Source organism: Leopardus geoffroyi, chromosome C1 (assembly GCF_018350155.1).
Source record: "Leopardus geoffroyi isolate Oge1 chromosome C1, O.geoffroyi_Oge1_pat1.0, whole genome shotgun sequence".
Taxonomy (NCBI): Eukaryota; Metazoa; Chordata; class Mammalia; order Carnivora; family Felidae; genus Leopardus; species Leopardus geoffroyi.
In genome coordinates, this window is record NC_059328.1 from 114,123,843 (window position 1) to 114,143,110 (window position 19,268).

The 19,268-nt window shown below is 39.5% G+C and overlaps 1 protein-coding gene across 4 annotated transcripts in view; it reads right to left on the reverse strand.

The window, feature by feature from the left end:
* The window catches only part of CNTNAP5 (contactin associated protein family member 5), an 807,688-nt gene that overhangs the window by 128,593 nt on the left and 659,827 nt on the right, over positions 1-19,268 (reverse strand). For all 4 annotated transcript variants that reach the window (XM_045479457.1, XM_045479456.1, XM_045479455.1 and 1 more), the window contains exons 15-17: positions 12,907-13,034; positions 12,557-12,727; positions 2,060-2,278 (exon numbers count right to left, since the gene is read on the reverse strand). In XM_045479457.1, coding sequence (XP_045335413.1) covers positions 2,060-2,278; positions 12,557-12,727; positions 12,907-13,034 — 518 coding nt within the window. The remainder of the gene's footprint in view (positions 1-2,059; positions 2,279-12,556; positions 12,728-12,906; positions 13,035-19,268) is intronic.

Consider the following 19,268-nt stretch of genomic DNA (forward strand, 5'->3'; position numbering starts at 1 on the left):
CAGTGTGCATTTTTTTTTCTTCTTCAAGTACATTAAGACAAATTCAATAAAGCAGAATAACATCTGAGATGGAACTTATTGGAGAGAAACATAACAGAAACAGGCGCTCTCACCACAGCTGACCTTGGCTTCAGCTCAAGCAAGGAATGTCCTCCAGAGCCATTGACATGCTCCTACAACTCCCTGCCCTTGTGATCAATTCAACTGAAACGTCTTGAGATAAACACCTGCCAGGAAACACAGCTGCGTCTTTTCCCTTTTTGACTTGCACAAAGTTTATCACATATGCAGGTCATATGATAATTTCATAATGACATGAAATTTGCATGAAAGGATAAAAAATATTGTTCCATCTTTATATACACCTTTCCTCCAGAAAGATTCATAAATACTGCCTGAAGATAAATTAAACTTTGGCATGGAATATAATTTATGAAAATTACAAACTACTTGAATTGATTTCACCAAAAAAGACATTAAATCTTGATGACTAGCAAACTTCTTCAGAGAAATGAAATGTGATGTTTAAATAGAATTAAAGCAGCAATATAAATTTTCAAAAATATTTTAAGAGTAAAGCATATCACTCATGTAGGTTATTAATTACGTAAATGCCTTATAATCATAAAAATGCTTTTAATCACTTATATCATAGCTTCTGCTAGAGCAGTAAAACATGACAGATGAAGAAAGAAATATGATTCCTCTTGAGAAGAGAAAATATGACATATTTTGTTACTTTTTTTTCTTTTAGCTGGTGTGCTTTTAGTGACTGCTTTTGTCAGAGTTAAAAGTTGCAAAAACCCAATGTAAGGAAAGAGGTAAGAAATACCCATTGATTGCTGATGACATTTCATTACTAGTAGTAAAGCTATGTAGTGTGAGCGTTGGCTAAAAAATGAATAAGGAAAGAAAATTAAATCTGGGTTGACTAGCACATTTTGGGACTTATTTATATCAGTGTTCTAAGCATCTGAACTTCAAGTTTTATACAAGAGCGGCTTCTTAGCTTTGATAATATTACAATAAACCTAATATTTACAGCTACATTTTGTACTTTAAAGCTTTACAAGCCCTGTTCCACCTACTTTCAAAAAGTCATTTCTAAATTATAGCAAAGAGGCTGACGTTTCCTACCTGGATTCATGTGGCTAAATTCTCTTCCTGTCTTTGTCTCTCGGTCTCTTTTTCTTACACATACACAGAGGCACACACACATAGCTCTTTGCAAAGTAATGTCATCCCACAATTTATTTTTCAATTCCCATCATCTAGCAAGGTACCTGACCTGTTTTCAGTGCTCAGTGACTATTTATGGAATGAATGAAGGAATGAATGAATGAGTGGACTCAATAAGTGACATTTGAGGCTTTCCAGTCCTTGATGTCAGCACTGGCGATCAGTTCGGATGAATAACCTATCTAGAGGCTGATTGTGAGTCTCAGGAGGGACTGACCAGTGGTGAGATGTCAGCTCGGGAACCAGGCCTGCTTTCCTGTGCAAATGTAAGGCAACCACCTTCATGATGTTGTTTCAGGGAGTATCAAAGAAGCCCGTGGTAAACAATAGTCCCTTCCCCCACCATAAGCCTGATGACACATCCCTCTGAGATGCTGTAACATGTTTCACTGCATAGTTATCAACAGGAATCAGGAGTCACGTATCACTAGGAAGGGGGAAGGGTGGCTCCCGGACTTAGAGACAACATCTACTGAAGTGTAAATAGCTGATATATTATTTTTCTCTGAGTAGATTTTGACTGTAAGAATGAAAAACAATAGGATTCCTCAGACACCTGAAGATAATATGCACAAGGAAGAAAGATACAAAGAGTCTGAGACCACCTCAAAATTTGCTAAGGGGTGGCATAATCTCTTATTTCTGTGGCTCATGAAGCTAGAAAAGAAGGATTTATAAAATCACATTTACAATTACGAGTGCTTTAGGATATATTTTAATCATTCCTTAGGTCTAAAGCGAAATCGTAATTTTCCTTGGGCCTGGTCATGCAGAGATCTTGGAGGGTTTTAGCACAGAGGGGCCTCAAAATGTCTCTTACCTACAAAGAGCTGGCTGTTCAGCTGCAATCGGAAGTGGCCCTCCTCCGATGTCTCCCTGGTCATCCTTGGGAGGCTGTCCACCTGGAGTGAAGTCTCCTTGAGGTTCCTTTCAGCCCGGACGTAATGCCATTGGTTGTCATTCAGAAGAGAAGGAGAGTGAACTATGAGCTCTACAGGGCCATTCCCAACGTCAATGGCAAAAGTGATCTCAGACGGAGCTGAAACCAACAAGAGAAATAGGTAGAAAGTTGAGGGGAGTCGTCAGTGAATGGACGGCACACAACCTGAATGAATGGTATAAATGACTATGCGTCAGTATGAGGTGAAGAGGCCTCCAGCTGAAATCTCTACGACATCAAATTTAGTGTTAATAGTAAAAACTTCCAAATACTAAGTCCCAAGCTCTTTCTTTGGCCCAGTTGGTACTCACTGTGAGAATTCAGCCAATAGGATAGGGGCTAGGGACAGAAATGCCAATCTGATAAACATTCATTGGCACCAAGGCTTTGGGTTTTCTGGGTCTATTTTGGCTTCAACTATGCCCTTCATGGATATCTGTAGATACTGGATTCGTGAGCCAGCTACATTCCCGCTGGGAGAAGGTTGACACCCTTGGAGGTCTAGTGTTCTCTATGTTATTTCATTCATACATGTGATTATAATCATTCAGGCTAATCTTATGACTTTTTTTTTTTAAGGAGACTCAGAAAGTTTGAGTGCTTTTTTCAAGGACGTGTCATTGCAAGTAGTGGTGCCTGGGATCAAACACAGGCCCCCATCCACCTCCCATGACCCTTTCTGCCCTTTGATAAAGTTCTGCATCTCACACATGCCAGGGGTCAGTCAGTCAGGGGTAATAACACCTATGATAATGATGATGATGGTGGGGATGATGGTGGTGGTTTGGCCACATAGCCATTGAGCAAGAGAGAAAAAAAGAGAAGTAGCAGGAGTACAACAGGTACAATGAACTCTGCTGAGTGCCATGCTAAGCACTACCCAAAGATTCTGTCATTTGAATCTTTCAAAGAAATCCCTGTGAGAAAGGCATCATTTTTATTCCCATTTTACGAATGAGAAAACTGAAGTTCAGAGAAGTACAACACAGTACAAAGAAGCTGACTCCAAAAGTAGAATTCTTCTCCATTTTTCTCTAGTGAGTAGGTCTTTTCATATTTTCCATTACTACGTAAGAATTTTCTAAATTTGAAGGATGTGGAGAGGCAAATTTTAAATTGATGTCAATAAGAAGACAGTCCCCTTTAAGTCACTGAAGCCTGCCTAGGCAGGACCTTTCCTTCCTTCTCAGCACCTTGGTTGGCCTCGTCTACATTATACCTAAAGCAGGACATGGGTATATATTTGACAAAGTCATCAACTTCCAGATTTGAGTAATCAGGTAATCCCAAAGGTCCAATAACCATCCCAGACTACTTCCTCCTCAGCCTTTAAACCCAGAGAATGAGCCTCATTATAAGAAGCCCCCAGTAGGTAGAATTTGCAAGTAACCGAGGATTGAACTGTTTTGCATTCTGGTCAGTGTGGACCTTGACCTAAAGGGGAGGCAGGAAGGTAGAGGCCTTAAAATGGGATTTGACAGCATGGACTCTGGAACCACCATGACTTAAGGCACGTTTCGATCTTGTCACACCTCAATTTTCCCATTTGAAAAATGGGAATAAAAACAGTACCTCATTGTCAGGTTGTTTATGAATTAACCTTGACGAAGTTCACAGGACCTCGCCTGGCACACGAGACATACTCAAAGTGATAGCTATGACTATTATAGCAGTGGCGTGGCTCAACAACTCAGCTAAATGCCTCGGCTCATAAACCCAGACAAAATTGAAGAGAACAAATTGGGTTCAGCAATTAAAAGATTAAATAAGAGTGAAGTTGGCCCTTTGAGCCACTTCCTGTTTCTTATTCAGGCCACAGATGCTACCTCACAGCCCTGTATATCTTGAGATCAAATAAACACTAACTGAGAGATAACTGGGTCCTCAATTTATTTCTCTTTACAGAAAACAGGTAAAGATTGGTGAGAATTGGAGAGGAAAAATGTTAAAGATTTTTCTAAAAGCCTTCCTGCAAAGCTGGTCTTGTGGATATTAAGTTCTACATGGACAGCACATCTTTGCAGAGCTCTTGTTCTACTGCTGTGTCTGCCGTCACCCCTTGACCCCCCCCCTTCCTTGTTAGGCTTCCTGTCTGGGCTTATCCCTGCTCCAACATCTGTCCTTCTGTTGTATAATGATCTGTTTATGGTCTGTCTCTCCAACTAGTCCACAAACTGTAGATGAACACCTGGTTTATTGGACACCTACCACCAGGGCTTGTATATAGGGAGCTCTCATCCAACTAAAGGTTCATTCATTAAAATGTTACACCATATATATTCAATGCAGTTTTGTAAGTTCTTTTTTTTTTTTTTGGTTTATACCCAGGTATTAACTTCCTTGGAATTTTTAAAAATTATTATTATTTAATTTTATTTAGGTCAGTATTTAGGACCTACTTTGTTCACCCATTCCCCCTAGAACTGGGGTCGGGGTGGGGGGGAATCAGTAATGCGATAATCACAGCTAATTGTTTATTGAGTGCTTACCATGAGCCAGACACTCTGCTAAGCATTTTCCATGAATGAACTCCTTAATATTTTAAGCCTCACTCTAGTCTTATGAGACAGGTAACATATTACCCCTGAGGGAACTGAGCTGACAAGTTGTCCTAACCCAGATGGGGCAGAGTCAAGAATTAAATCCAGATGATGTGTCCCTGGAGTTCATTTTTTAACCTACTCTTCCTATGGAAAAAAAAAATATATTTGTCTTCCAAACCTATTCAGTGGGGGGAGGAGTGGTCAAAACCTAGAATATATAACATAAGTGCCTGGATACATCTGAACAAGAATAATCTAAGTAAATGAGTGATACTTCCAACACTGACTAGTGACTCTGAGGAGGGCACCAGAAGCAAACATAAGCCCGCTCTTATTTGCTGGAAGGATGGACGCCACCCGATGGTCCTAGACGGGAAAACCAGAAGCCCTGTGTCAGCCTTATCTCCCGCATGAATTTACCCCCTGGACTTCCCTTCTCCTTCCTGTCTCACCAATATCTTCCCTCATCATTTGCTCACCTTTTGGTTGAAGACAAAGCCAAAGTAGCACTCAGCATTCAATGAGTTTTTACCAAGTCAAGCCTTGTGCTAGGCCTTGAGAATGTACAGATGAATGAAATCCAATGAGCTCACAAAGTATTTTCTTTTTATTTTAATTTTTATTTATTTATTTTGAGAGAGAGAAAGAGTTCATGCATGAGTGGGGGAGGGGCAGAGAGAGACAGAGAGGAAGAGAGAGAGAATCAAAGAAGGGACATGTTAAGTGGAGGAAAGTGCATAAGTGCAAGAGAGTATCTACCTAGTATTTCTAGAAAATGAAAATAAAACTTTTAAGGAGAGTCTCCTGTATAAAGTTCTTCCTTCCTTGAACCCCATGTTGGTGTACTCAGCCCCACCCCATGTGGGGCATGAGAGAGATCCCAGGGACCATTTATGGACAAAGAAGAAGTCACCTCTCTGATCTTCCACGCATACATTGATAAAATGAAAAACATGAACTAGATGAAATATCATTAAACATTTTTGGAGACATGATCTGATGGAAACTCTAGGAAAAAAACACATACCCTTTGCATAAAATTTCAAGGAATTCCTGAATGTCTTCTGTTTCAAATCACAAAGAAAATTCTATTTTCTCTTGAGTCTTAACATTCTTGGGCATTGAGGAAGTGTTGCAAAGCAGAATAAGGAACAGAGAGGTACATTGACTCTGGATTCTGACTCTTAGCAGCAGTGTGACTCGGGTTACTAACCAGGGTCACCTTCCTCATCTGCATATTGGAGTAAGAGTTGAACAATGAAAATCATAGCGCAGTATCTTGATCATCAACAGGAGTGTTTGAGAGCAAAATAAGTAATAAATGTAAAAATTTTAGTACAGTGTCTATTCAGAGAAGACACTCAATAATTTAGTCTGATTATATTATATTATATTATATTATATTATATTATATTATATTATATATTATATTATATTATATCATATAAATGTATAAATCTAATTACTATTAATATTAATTTTACCATTCTCTGAAGATCTGAGGATTCCATCTTCAAATTCTTATCCCATTTGGTAATCTCTCTGGTAATATTCTTGATATGATACCACTAAACATCACAACTCAAGTCTCTTTCTCTCTTCCCCCCGATATACATACATATATATATATATATATACACATATATATATTACATATCTATATGGATGTATGTCATGTATACATATTTTATCCACATATATCACATATATATCTCCATATATATATATATACACACACACACACACACACACACACACACACATATATATATATATATTTCCATACAGATAACATATATGAAATATGTATATCTCACTCACTTTTTCCATGGGCTTGAAGGCCAGCAGAATACGCCACCCCAAAATATGCTACTTTAAAATCAGGTTGATTTTGAGTGAAGGCAACTGAGAAGAAGCAGAGACAAGGAAAAACTCCTTGCTCTCCTCCTGTGTATGTAAGGCAGGTCATAAATTGACAAAAATGTCCTTCCTTTCCTCTCTACCAGGACAAAAGTTAATTGCTTGGAGACAACTGTAGACTCTATCAGCTTACCAAACATCTCTGCCTAACAAACTTTACTAACTAGTCTTAATCTCTGCTGTTCGAAACCTAAAACTGCCTTCTTTTGTCCGATTATCTCTCCATAAATTTATTATTCCCTGTTGAACATGCTATATAATAAGCTGTAGTTCTTTTTTTATATAATTTTTTGATTTTATTTATTTATATGAGAGAGACAGAGACGGTGCAAGTGGGGGCAGGGACAGAGAGAGAGGGAGAGAGAATCCCAAGCAACTCTGCACTGCTAGTGCAGAGCCGAATGCAGAGCTTTAACTCATGAAACTGCGAGATCATGACTTGAACTGAAATCAAGAGTTGCAAGCTTAAATGACTGAGCCCCTCAGGCACCCCAGTAAGCTGCAGTTCTAAGCTACTGCTTTGAGTTACTCATTTTTCTCTATACAACTCCCATGAACACACGATGTGTGCTTGTCAATAAATTTTCGTTTGTTTTCTCTTGTCACTCTTTTATTACAGGGGTCTCAACCAAGAACTGAAAAGTTAAGAAGGAAATTATTTTTCCTCCCTTATAGTCTTTAGGGAAAGCTAGTCCCCCTTCCAGGTGTAAAGGTGGGCCCTAGAAAAACCACTCGGCAATCTTTCCTTTCATGGCCAGAGGCATTGGTCATAGGGGGTCAAGTGAGTTGCCTATCAACAGGATTGTGTGGATAGCTGGCAAAGAAGTGATTTCCCACCAGTTGAAATGTAGCCCTCCCGTGAGGGTGCAGTAGCTTTAGACTGAGGGAGATATTCACAAGTCAGTGAAAGAAGAGAAATAAATTAAACCGCAGACAACATTATTAAACTGATGAATCCAACCAGAAATAAAGTGCCCCACCAATTCTGGACTTAGTCGCATGTTTCAGCACCAGTGAATTCCCATCCTTGTATCTGCCAGTTCAGATCAAGTTTTCTTTTTTCTTTTCTTTTTCTTTTTTTTTAAGTTTATTTATTTATTTTGAGAGAGAGAACATGAATGGGGGAGGTGCAGAGAGAGGGAGAAACAGAATCCCAAGCAGGCTCTGCACCTTCAACACAGAGCCTGGCATGGGACTTGAACTCACAAACCGTTGAGATCATGACCTGAGCTGAGATCAAGAGTCCGATGCTTAACCAACTGAACCACCCAGGCGCCCCTGAGTTTTCTTTTAATTGCAGCCAAATATGTCTGATTCGCATATGGGTGTCATAAACCCCATTTTGCACAAGTAACCACTAAAGCGGTGACAGACATGCTCACAATTAAACAGAGTAATGGCAGTTTGAATCCACATGGGGTTCCAAGCAATATGGCCCCCTCGACTCTCAACAGCCATTTCTTTCTGCTCTTCCTCACCTACTCCAAAATACTGATTTCCACGGGCACAGCCATTGTGAGATAATGGCCAAAACAGCTGATTTTTTTTTTCTTAGTCTCATTTGAAATAGATGCACTAATAAGACTTGAGGACATTGTAAAATGTCTTGCTTCTTTTAGAATACGGACTAATGTCAACACTACAAAATTCACAGGTGTTAGCTGGAAGTTCCCCAGAAAGAAATGGATTGAAAATTTCACAGACATTTCTTGTTCCCTGTCGAACAACATGGATTTATCAACTTTGGAAGCTTCAGTTCAGATAGTTATAGAGGAACACTCCTTGGGGATGGAAGAGAAATCTATTCTGAGCCACTTCATGTGTTTAAAGACCATTTCCTTTATAAGTAGCTGATCTGTAGAAGTATCTTGTCATGAACCCCTTAGGGTGAACATTCTATCTGCAGAAAAGGTATAGGATGAGTGCAGCTATTAATAAGAAATGCAAGATTCCTTTCAATTTTTTTCCTTTAAAATTTTTTTTAACATTTATTCATTTTTAAGAGTGAGAGAGACAGAGCATGAATGGGGGAGGGGCAGAGAGAGAGACACACACACAGAATCTGAAGCAGGCTCCAGGCTCTGAGCTGTCAGTACAGAGCCCAACGCGGGGCTTGAACTCATGGACTGTGAAATCATGACCTGAGCTGAAGTTAGACGCTTAACCAACAGAGCCACCCAGGCGCCCCCAATTTTTTTTTCCTTTTAAATAATAACAATAAAATAAAATAAAATATTCTGAAAATCATGAAGTCTTGTACTTTAAAATTTTTATATAAAATCTTGTTTCCAAAACATATACACTCTTCAACCTGGTGAAAAAGTGTACAGCAAACAATCATGTCAATAGGTTTTAAAATTTTCACCAAATTTAATACCACCTGCATTTCAACATTTCTATACAACCAAAAGGACAAAATACAGTACCAGAAAGTACAAACAAATTGGACACTGAAATGTAATTAACACTAAATCATTGCTCATTACCTTGTGATAATATGCCATGACATTTGCTGCTGCTTTAATGAATCAAAAGGCCTCGGGGTCTGATTTTTATTAAATTTACATTGAGGTTATTATATCCATATTATGCAATAGTTGGCACTCAACTCCACATTTTCAGAGCCTGGCCAAGTTAGATATGAGAGATCTTCTTTCACATTAAAGCCACAAGAGCTTCCTCCCATTAATAGTCTAAATTGTTGGAGTAAAAGGAGGTTAAAACTACCAATTAAGAAGATCTCTTTCCTTGTACGTATTGTGCTATAACTGCAAAAGAAACACTTAGCTGCTTGGTGATTTCAAAGGACTGGTGCAAACACCTCAGTCATCTCTTCCAGCTAGCGCTTGTGCTCTTTTCCTAAATCTCTGAAATTTCCAAGCTTCTGTTGCTAAGACATTACTTTCAAGGGTATTTCATGCAGTCAGATCATTATTCGAATATGGGTCAGTTGCCTTAATCAAATACAGAAAGCATCCATTTAGACACAGATAAATGAGGGGCACCTGGGTGGCTCAGTCGGTTAAGTGTCCAGCTTCAGCTCAGGTTATGATCTTGAGGTTTGTGAGTTTGAGCTCCATGTGGGGCTTTGTGCTGACAGCTCAGAGCCTGGAGCCTGCATCAGATTCTGTGTCTCCCTCTCTCTCTGCCCCTCCCCCGCTTGTGCTCTCTCTCTCTCCCTCTCTCTCAAAAATAAATAAACATTAAAAAAAATTCAGACACAGAAAAATGAGGCATCTAATGACAAGTGCAAGTTACAGTCATGGGCATAACAAGAACAAGATGATGGGAACAGCCCATTGTTTTAGAAGAAATAAGTTGGAGGGGGCAGTCACTGAGTATAGAAAATTGGAAAACCAGCGAAAGCAACCAAAAACAGCAATTCTAAACAATCTCAGGGAAAAAAAAAAAATCCTCCTCCAAAAAAAACCCTTTTCTTGGTCTAAGTTCTAACAAATGCTGATGTTAGTATGAATTTTTAATAATGTATATGTAAGCTTCAAATAGCACATTTTATTACTTACCACTTAATAAATATTATATTCAAGAGGGAAGTTAATGCAGAGAACTCCAGATATACCTTTGGCTCCTGAACATGCAGACTTAAACATATGTGCTTAGTTTTAAAAGTAAGAATTCAGCTTCTCATTTCTCATTTTTACAATTATCGTGCTATCATTGTTTAACTCAAAACTACTGTTAGAAGACACAAATACACATTATCACAGGCCTTGTGGACACAAACTGCACCCAGGAGAGCTTGAGCAACAACAAACCTTTAGGAACTCTATGAGATTTTACCAAATAGAATAGTGATCTGTGATAGATTTTCCAGGCAAAATTTTTAGTGGATTTTTTTAATGATTGCAGAGATATCTAAAAGCTGTTAGAATTGATTCTGAAGAAAACACGCAGAAAGAATTGCAATTCCTGGAATTTATGGTAAATAAAATATTTTTTTGAATATCTACCAAACTTAATTTTTTTAAAGTTTATTTATTTTCAGAGAGAGGGGGAGAGAGAGAGTGGGGGAAGGGCAGAGGGAGAGGGAGAGAGAGAGAGAATCCCAAGTAGGTTCTGCACCTACAGCGCTGAGCCCGACACGGGGCTGGAAACCACGAACCATGAGATCATGACCTAAGCCGAAACCAAGAGTCAGACGCCCAGCCAACTAAGCGACAGAGGTGCCCCTCTATGAAGCTTATCTTTATGTTTAAAACCTTTCCAGGGCGCCTGGGTGGCGCAGTCGGTTGAGCGTCCGACTTCAGCCAGGTCACAATCTTGCGGTCTGTGAGTTCAAGCCCTGCGTCAGGCTCTGGGCTGATGGCTCAGAGCCTGGAGCCTGTTTCCGATTCTGTGTCTCCCTCTCTCTCTGACCCTCCCCCGTTCATGCTCTGTCTCTCTCTGTCCCAAAAATAAATAAACGTTGAAAAAAAAAATTAAAAACAAACAAAAAAAACAAAAAAAACAAACAAAAAAAACCTTTCCTAAAATTTACATGTCTGTTGCTTGATGAGAAAAAAAAATTTTTTTCATTTAAAATTAGTAAAAGTATCCTTTGATCAGTATAAGAGAAGATAGATGGACAAATCTGATTATACTGTTTTGAACATGCACATGTGAAGATAATCAGTTTTGATGAAGTCATCCACAAATTTGCAGAAATAAAGTCAAATGAACAGACATTTGAATATGACTATTACCGGAACAAAGCAATACACAGGGATGTTTTCCCCCTTTTTACTTTAAAATTAGATGGGGCGCCTGGGTGGCGCAGTCGGTTAAGCGTCCGACTTCAGCCAGGTCACGATCTCGCGGTCCGTGAGTTCGAGCCCCGCGTCGGGCTCTGGGCTGATGGCTCAGAACCTGGAGCCTGTTTCTGATTCTGTGTCTCCCTCTCTCTCTGCCCCTCCCCCGTCCATGCTCTGTCTCTCTCTGTCCCAAAAATGAATAAACGTTGAAAAAAAATTAAAAAAAAAATAAAGTTAGAAAATTTTCATGTACTACATTGTCTTTTCTTTTTTGTATTGGAAATTTTGATTGGCATGATAACATACAGGAGTTCAATATTAGCACATTTTGCCATTTGCATTTCTATTAGTTTTCATTTAGCTTTATGATCATTAATGAATACAACTTGTATATAGGAGATGGGATGTTAGAAAATGAGCCACGTCCTGGGGTAAAATTTAGGAGGTACAAGGGGTAGAGAAACAATGGGGATTCTGATTGGATAGTCACACACTCCTAATGGTGGGAAATAAATCTGGAAATCACTTTCAGAGCAAAAGTACAGTAAAAAAAAGTAGACCCCAAATGTGAATAGAATGCACAATAAGAACACATTCAGCTTCCCATGGAAATTGTATTGAAAAAGTTTTGGGGTGTGGAAGGTTAAAGTCAAAGGTGAGAAGTACCCCTGGACAGATAAAGGACACTGTAATAGGTACCTATGGAAATTTGAGGACGACCCTATTTTGAAAATTTTTTAATGTTTATTTATTTTTGAGAGAGAGAGAGAGAGAGGCAGAGTGTGAGTGGGCAAGGGGTAGAGAGAGAGGGAGACACAGAATCCAAAGCAGGCTCCAGCCTCTGAGCTGTCAGCACAAAGCCAGGGGTGGGGCTTGAACCTGGTGAATCCCGAGACCATGACCTGAGTGGAAGTAGGACGCTTAACCGACTGAGCCACCCAGGCGCCCCAAAGAATGCCCTATTTTGAAGAGAGAACAACTAAATACCGGTAGGTAATAATGAAACAAAAAGCATTAGAAGGAACCAGAAATTATCATGGCTATTTTTACAAATGTCCAGAGTTATTAATCTGATAGTATGCACATACACTAGTTGTTAGTGGTGAAGATAACACACGAACTTCTGTTGGCATTACATTAAATTCATAAATGAGGGCACTTACAGCTTATTTCAAGTCGGATGAAGTCTTTAATGCCAAGGTTTTCTAGGAAAACTCCCGATAAAGCCGTGGTTTTGAAAAAGAAGGAAATATCAGCACTGAACTCCGCATGGAAGGTGGGAAAGTGGAGGTAAGAGGCTTCTGTGTAAAATGATACCGCATTCCAGAAGTGCCCTGCAAATGAAAAAAATCCTTAAGCGTGATTCATTGTTTTGGAATGGGATAGATCTAAGCAATGGGCATGTGAATAATTTTCAAGACTGAGGGGCACTGCAGGGAAAAGGGATAAGGGAATAAAAACATCTTGTGCTTATGTAATGAAGAGAGAAAGCTTCTTTCCACTTAGTACTCACGGTCACCATAGCAACGCAAGGGACCAATTCTCCAAGCAGCTTCTGAGTTTGATCTGTTGGTATCAGTGATAACTATCTGAGTGACAGGCAAGTGGTCTTTGAAGGAAAGAAAGCCAGTATCATTTGTCCTGCAAAACATAAATTTAAGAAAAAAAGAGGAGAAAATGTGGATTATGTAGGGACTCTTTTTCCAAGACTCTTCTTTTCCGAGGTGATTTGGGTGGTTGTAGCAGCAGGGTGGGGGCAGGGATGGGGGAGACAGAAGGCTCTTCATCTCATAAGCATATGCAAAAGACTGGAATGCTAATTACAAAATCCTTGGCCAGCTTCCAAAAACCAGTGGCATTTACATTTTCCCTAAGTCTTTCCAGAAACACAGGTAATTTACAGAGCTTGCTGTGGCTTGCTGTAGCTAACAGCACCCCACCTGCAAGATGCAGTGCTGATGTAACATCAAACATCGGCTCTCTTGCCACAAAGAGATTGGGTAGCTCAGTAACTGACTTGAAATAGGGGCCACAAATCCCACTTGAAATCACTCCAAGGACTTGTTTCAGCCTCCTGCCTCCAGATTCTGATCAGCTTGGGATGTTTCTTATCACCTTTTTAACTCTAGGTAAAAACAAGTCTCTAGAGTTACTGGTTTATTGCTTTTCATTGTGCTCTATGTTCTAAAGATGTTGGTAGTTAAGGGCTTGGGCTTTGTCTTTGTTAATTATGCAGCTGGAGAACTAACTAGTCACCCGGTGGCAAAAAAAAAAAAAAAAAAAAAAAAAAGTTAAAAATAAATGGATGAAGCTATTGTTTTTCCCTTTTTTAAAGCTGTGTTTTTTGACTCATGGTAAGGACAAACCATTTAATAACTGAGAGAATAAAAGTGTAGGGAAGAAACTGGCATTGAATGAATATTTTGAGCCAGAAACATACCAGCGGATATTTTTTTCCCAGACAGCACCCTTATGCAGTGGGTACCATTATTTTCCTTCACAGATGAGGAAACTGAGGCTCAGAGACATCAGATAACTTGCCTAAGTTCACAGGACACAAGGGGCAGAGGCTCAGTCACATGCTCGGTATCTACCCTGCATCTAAATTTAACAAGCGTGACATAAATAGCCTGGTGTAAATTTAACATATATGTATACACATATATTTTAAGACTCTGAAGATGCCTGTATATTGTGTATTTCATCCTGACATGATAATTTGAAACTCATGACTAACAAAAGACTGAAATTTCTGAAAGACGGGGCAAAAAAAAAAATACAAAATGTTTTATACCACAGCGAGTCTTGAGATAGTAACCAACATTCTTCAATAGCCTTTTTAAGCGTGCAAGGCAAACTCTGCGTTATGGTCTTGTTCCATTTTACTGATCTGAGCATCAGGTTCCCTGCTAGAAAAGATGATGGGGCATTTTTCATGTCCATGCTTCATCCATCAGGCATGCTACCAACTTTAAATGGCAAGCCAAACTCAATCCTATGGGGGCAGTCTGAGAACCCCACGGAGTGGGCTGGACTCTCCACCTATACAACCTCAGTTAAGCACTGGATGGATCATCTTGCCTGTGCCTGGGAATTGGGAGACCCAGAACCGCACACCAACATTCAAGGCAAAGTAACAACAACACAAAGAAGCAGATTCATACTGGTTGTCTCTCTGTAGTCACAAAGAAGTCAACAAAACACTCAAAACACACTCAAAACCAATGTTATATTTCATTAGCATTGTATAGCATGTACATCTCTGAGTTTAGAGACCAAGAAAACAGTATCCCAAATTCTTAACTGGGAAGCCTGGCAGCAGTAATGTGATGTAATGCTTCAAGGACATAGTTTTAGAAGCACACAGATTGGTTCTGGAACCCCAAGTCCCCAGTTCCTAGCTGTTTTAACTTGGGCAAATCATTTTATTTCTGAGATTCCATGGAGTCCTCAATTTTAACATGGAGATAAAGTCTATACCACAGAGTTATTGAACAAATTAAATGAGATCATATAGTCACTTAGCATGGTGCCTGAGCTATGGTAACTGTTCAGAAATGGTGGTGGTAATACTCATTTTAGTTCTTATCTTTGTCCCTGAACCCTCTGCAGCCTCAGACAAGTCAATCCATTTTTTCACACCTCCAGCTATGATTCTGTATTGAATATCGCCTACTATACAAAACACTACAGAAAATTAAATGTTAAGTTTTGGCATCCAACTCACGAGATTTGGAGAAAAACCTACCAATCCATCTTGGCTATAAATAAATGAAATATTCACCTGCACACATACCCTTCAGGTCAAGTAGCCAAAAAGGTAAAGAAATGCACTAATCCATTTTCTACTATTTGAGTACCATATTTAGAGGCCATTCAAAGGGCTGGGCATAAGACTTTAGTTTATGTTTCAAAGGATTTCTATGAATGTTACAAAGACACAGAATAAAATTTGAGTCTTCATACTCCAATATCTTTTCAAGCAGAGAATTCAAAGCAAATTCCACATAGTCAAAGTAGAATACAGACAAACACATTTGCAACCCTGAAGAAACCATTTTGCTTTAGGATTTTCTCTCCACTTTCATTTTCAGGGTGAAAATGTTTGATTCTTAAGCCTGTCAATCAATGCTAACTACTGCCTCCCTTACACACTTGACACCTTGTCTGCCTCAATTTGATGTCCTGGGTTAAAGTGCTGTAATATACAAATAGCACTCTAAGGATAAAAATCTCTTCCAAATAACAGAGAAAAAAGTTTGATGATGCAAGACACAATACCAAAAATAGGTTTTTTTTTTTTATCTGACAACTAAAAAAAAAAAAAAAAAAAGGAAGTTGCTTTCCAAAGTTGTTGAATTATGATAGACACAGGGGCCAAATGAGTAATTCCCTACAAGGGCCAAATAAGTAATAAAAATGAGTGAAGCCAGTTTTGTGTTAGATAATACATGGAACCTGACACATACGTTCGAGAGAGAGAGAGGAAAACTGGTCGAAAACAGTTGTTCTGGCTAAAGGAGACAGTGAATCCATTAGTAACAAGTAATAATGATATTCATGAATGTAAAACAAGTGGGTCAGACTGGAATATTAATGTAAAACTTCTCAATTTTTAAACCTTGACAAAGGATTTAAAATTCTATAAGAAAGAAAGAAAGAAAGAAAGAAAGAAAGAAAGAAAGAAAGAAAAGAAAGGAAGGAAGGAAGGAAGGAAGGAAGAAAGTGATTGGGAGGGAGGAAGGAAGGAAGGATATGGTGGGAGCCAACACTGCACTGGCCAATAAAATGCAGGTGAGGGTTGTGTGCAGACTATGAGCAATCTAGGTGTCAACAATATTTTGCGTATTTATTCATGCTCTTAATGTCACAGGGAGAAGAAAAGTGGATTTAATTCAATTTGTGAGTGATAGGTATGATTTCAAAGCATCAATGGGTAGGATGGATACCTGGGGGCTTTGGTGGTGGATTTTAACCACACGATGATACCCAGTGATACAAATTAGGGTGGTGCCTAGTGATAAGTAGGGAGTCTAGAGCTATACATTTCTTTCCACACATTGACTTGTTTTCCTTTCTCTTTTGTTTGAACTTACCTTCTTAAGGGCACACGTTTTATAGACTTTGCCTTCCTTTGGAACAATATGCGAGCCTATTCCTAAGGGTACAGGGCACTTAAGTACTTTATAATTGCAGAAGCCATTGTGTTGTAGTGGAAAAGCACTGCCATTTTGACCAGACTGTTATGGGTTGAATCCATGTGTCTGAAGACACTAGTTATAAAATGTCAGTGAGGTCACTCTGGGCCTCAGTTTCCTTACCTCTAAAATGGGGATAATAATATCAATTTTTTTTTAATAATACCAATTTGATACTATATAAATGGAAGGAGATAACATATATAAAACCACACACTAACACAAGGTGGGGATTCAATAATTATTAGAATTCCCTGTAAGCTTTGAAATTTTAAAAAAGTGAAATAAAAAGAATTTTTTAAAGAAAAATAACAAAGGGAGCTTCACGGTTGGCATGAATGAGCAGAAGGCAGTCAGTGACTCCAGCTTCTGGAGGCTGCAAGGGTACAAAGGACAGACATGTGGTCCTCAGGAAACACACAAGGGTCAATGAAAGGACATGTAAGAGGAAATGTGGTCTCCCCTTCCTTTTATTATCTGCATCTTGGGATTTTACCAAATTCAGAATTGCAGAGGCAAAAAGGGGCCACTGATTTCTTTAGTGAATCACTGGGGTAAAATATGGTGAAAAGTCACATGCTGCCATTTATTTTTTCATCAGCCAATTTTAGTTCACTTCTTCTCGGTAAGCTGCTTTTAGTAGAGTCATTTGGGTAACTCAAAGTATCAAGAGAGATTTTTGTTTCCTTTTTACATTCTTATTGCTTTCAGTCACTCCAAAGAAAAATAAATAATAAATAAATAAATAAATAAATAAATAAATAAATAAATATCATTATGCATAAGGTAGAAAAATCTAGAAAATTATGCAAAAACTTAAGGCCCCAGCTAACTTTGAAGCCCTTGTGCATGAATCTGAGTGCATCAGTCTCAAGACCCTCAGTACACCCTTCCCTTGAGCTGGTGACATAATGCCCTTCACCTTCCATGGCTGGGTGGGAAGAATGGCCAACTAAATGCCCACGAGCAAGTTTGCAAGTCTGAAGAACTGTATTGATGCTTGCCAGTAATTCCATCCTAACTTTGTTTAAGGCAATTATTTCCCTTTGGTCTTCGTTCTTAAGACTTCCTAATAAAAATGACATAGGGGATTAGACTGAAGGTTGGCTCTCACTTGGTTGTCAAAAAAGCGAATGCAAGCATCGACTGTGGCCACATATGCAAGTCCACACCAGGAGGCCATATCTATTCCCCTGTTCCCTATGCTGACCAGAACATGTCTGGAGGCTTGTTTTCCATTCCCAGCATAAGAAACATGAGGGGCAAAACAAGACAATTTTGCAAATATTTAAACATGTCAGAAACTATAGTTCTTCTAAAACATTCTAGAAACTTGAAACCAGAGTGCTCTTCTCAAATAGATGGGAGAAAACAAAACCAGGACTGGGTATATGCATACAGCCAAAGTCCACCCAATATTACCTTATTATTAGGAAATTTTCATGACCCTCAAGAATTTATGAGTATAAAATTAATTAAGAAAACACTACCACAAATGGAGATTTTTGGAGGCCTGGTTTGACTGATCTGCTCTGGACATGAACAGAAGTAGCATTCACTAGTGCCAGGAAAGTTCTTCACAGAACTGTCTGCATTCTCCCTCTTTATCTCCTGGCCCTCTTCTCCCCCAACCAGCCTTCTCTCCTTTCATGCCATGGCAGCCCCACTCACTGAATTGCTAACTTCCATGAATATGTCAGCCCCTAACTCATTCCACTCTGTGGCAGCATTTCACAGCGTTGCTTTCCTTCCCGTCACAGACACAATGAACACATAGTCTTTCAGCTGCCTACCGAACACCTTCCTTGGATGTCAACTGTCATCTCTAACGGATATGCCCCAGTCCCCTCCACTTGTCGCTACTCCAGGGATCTGTTCCTCTACTTGTCTGTGTTACTCAGTCCTGTGAAGGACACGGCTCTGTTCTCCCAGTGACTGAGGCCATACACACACAGGTCTTCTCTCTCTCTTTGTCTCACTCCTCCCTCATTCTTCATCAACCACTTCCACCAAGCTCACCTGCTTTATGTCTGTCCATCCAACTGCCTTATCTTCACCCTCCAGGCCTCAGTTTTATTTAGAGGGAGCTCCAGGGTCTTGGCCCAGGCCCTGGTGATGGTTACCTACACTGGCTTTCTGGTGTCAAGCTCACTACTATCTTCCTGCTCTCATTCTCCACCATAAGACTCCCAGAAACATACTCAGCAATGTGAACCATGATTCATACTCTTATTTAAAAGTTGGTTGGTTATGATAAGAGGTCTTTGTCTCTTAGAGGTATGGTCCAACTTCCAAAATATTTAACAGGGTTGAGTGTACAATAAAATTCTTATTAAAACCACAATTACCTTTGACAGAGTGTTATTTCTAAAAATTTTTTTAATGTTTATTTATTTTTGAGAGAGAGAGAGAGAGAGAGTGCGCACGAGCAGGGGAGGGGCAGAAAGAGAGGGAGTGAGAGAATCTCAAGCAGGCTCCATACTGCCAACACAGGCCTGATGTGGGGCTTGAACGCTTGAACTCACAAGCCATCGGGATCATGACCTGAGCCAAAGTCGGACGCTTAACCGACTGAGCCACCCAGGCTTCCCCGTGGAGGGTGAGTTCTGAAGAAAGTGACCCAGGGGTCAGAGGCATTACTCCAGTTTAAGGCTGCTATTCTTAGAACCTACTGCTG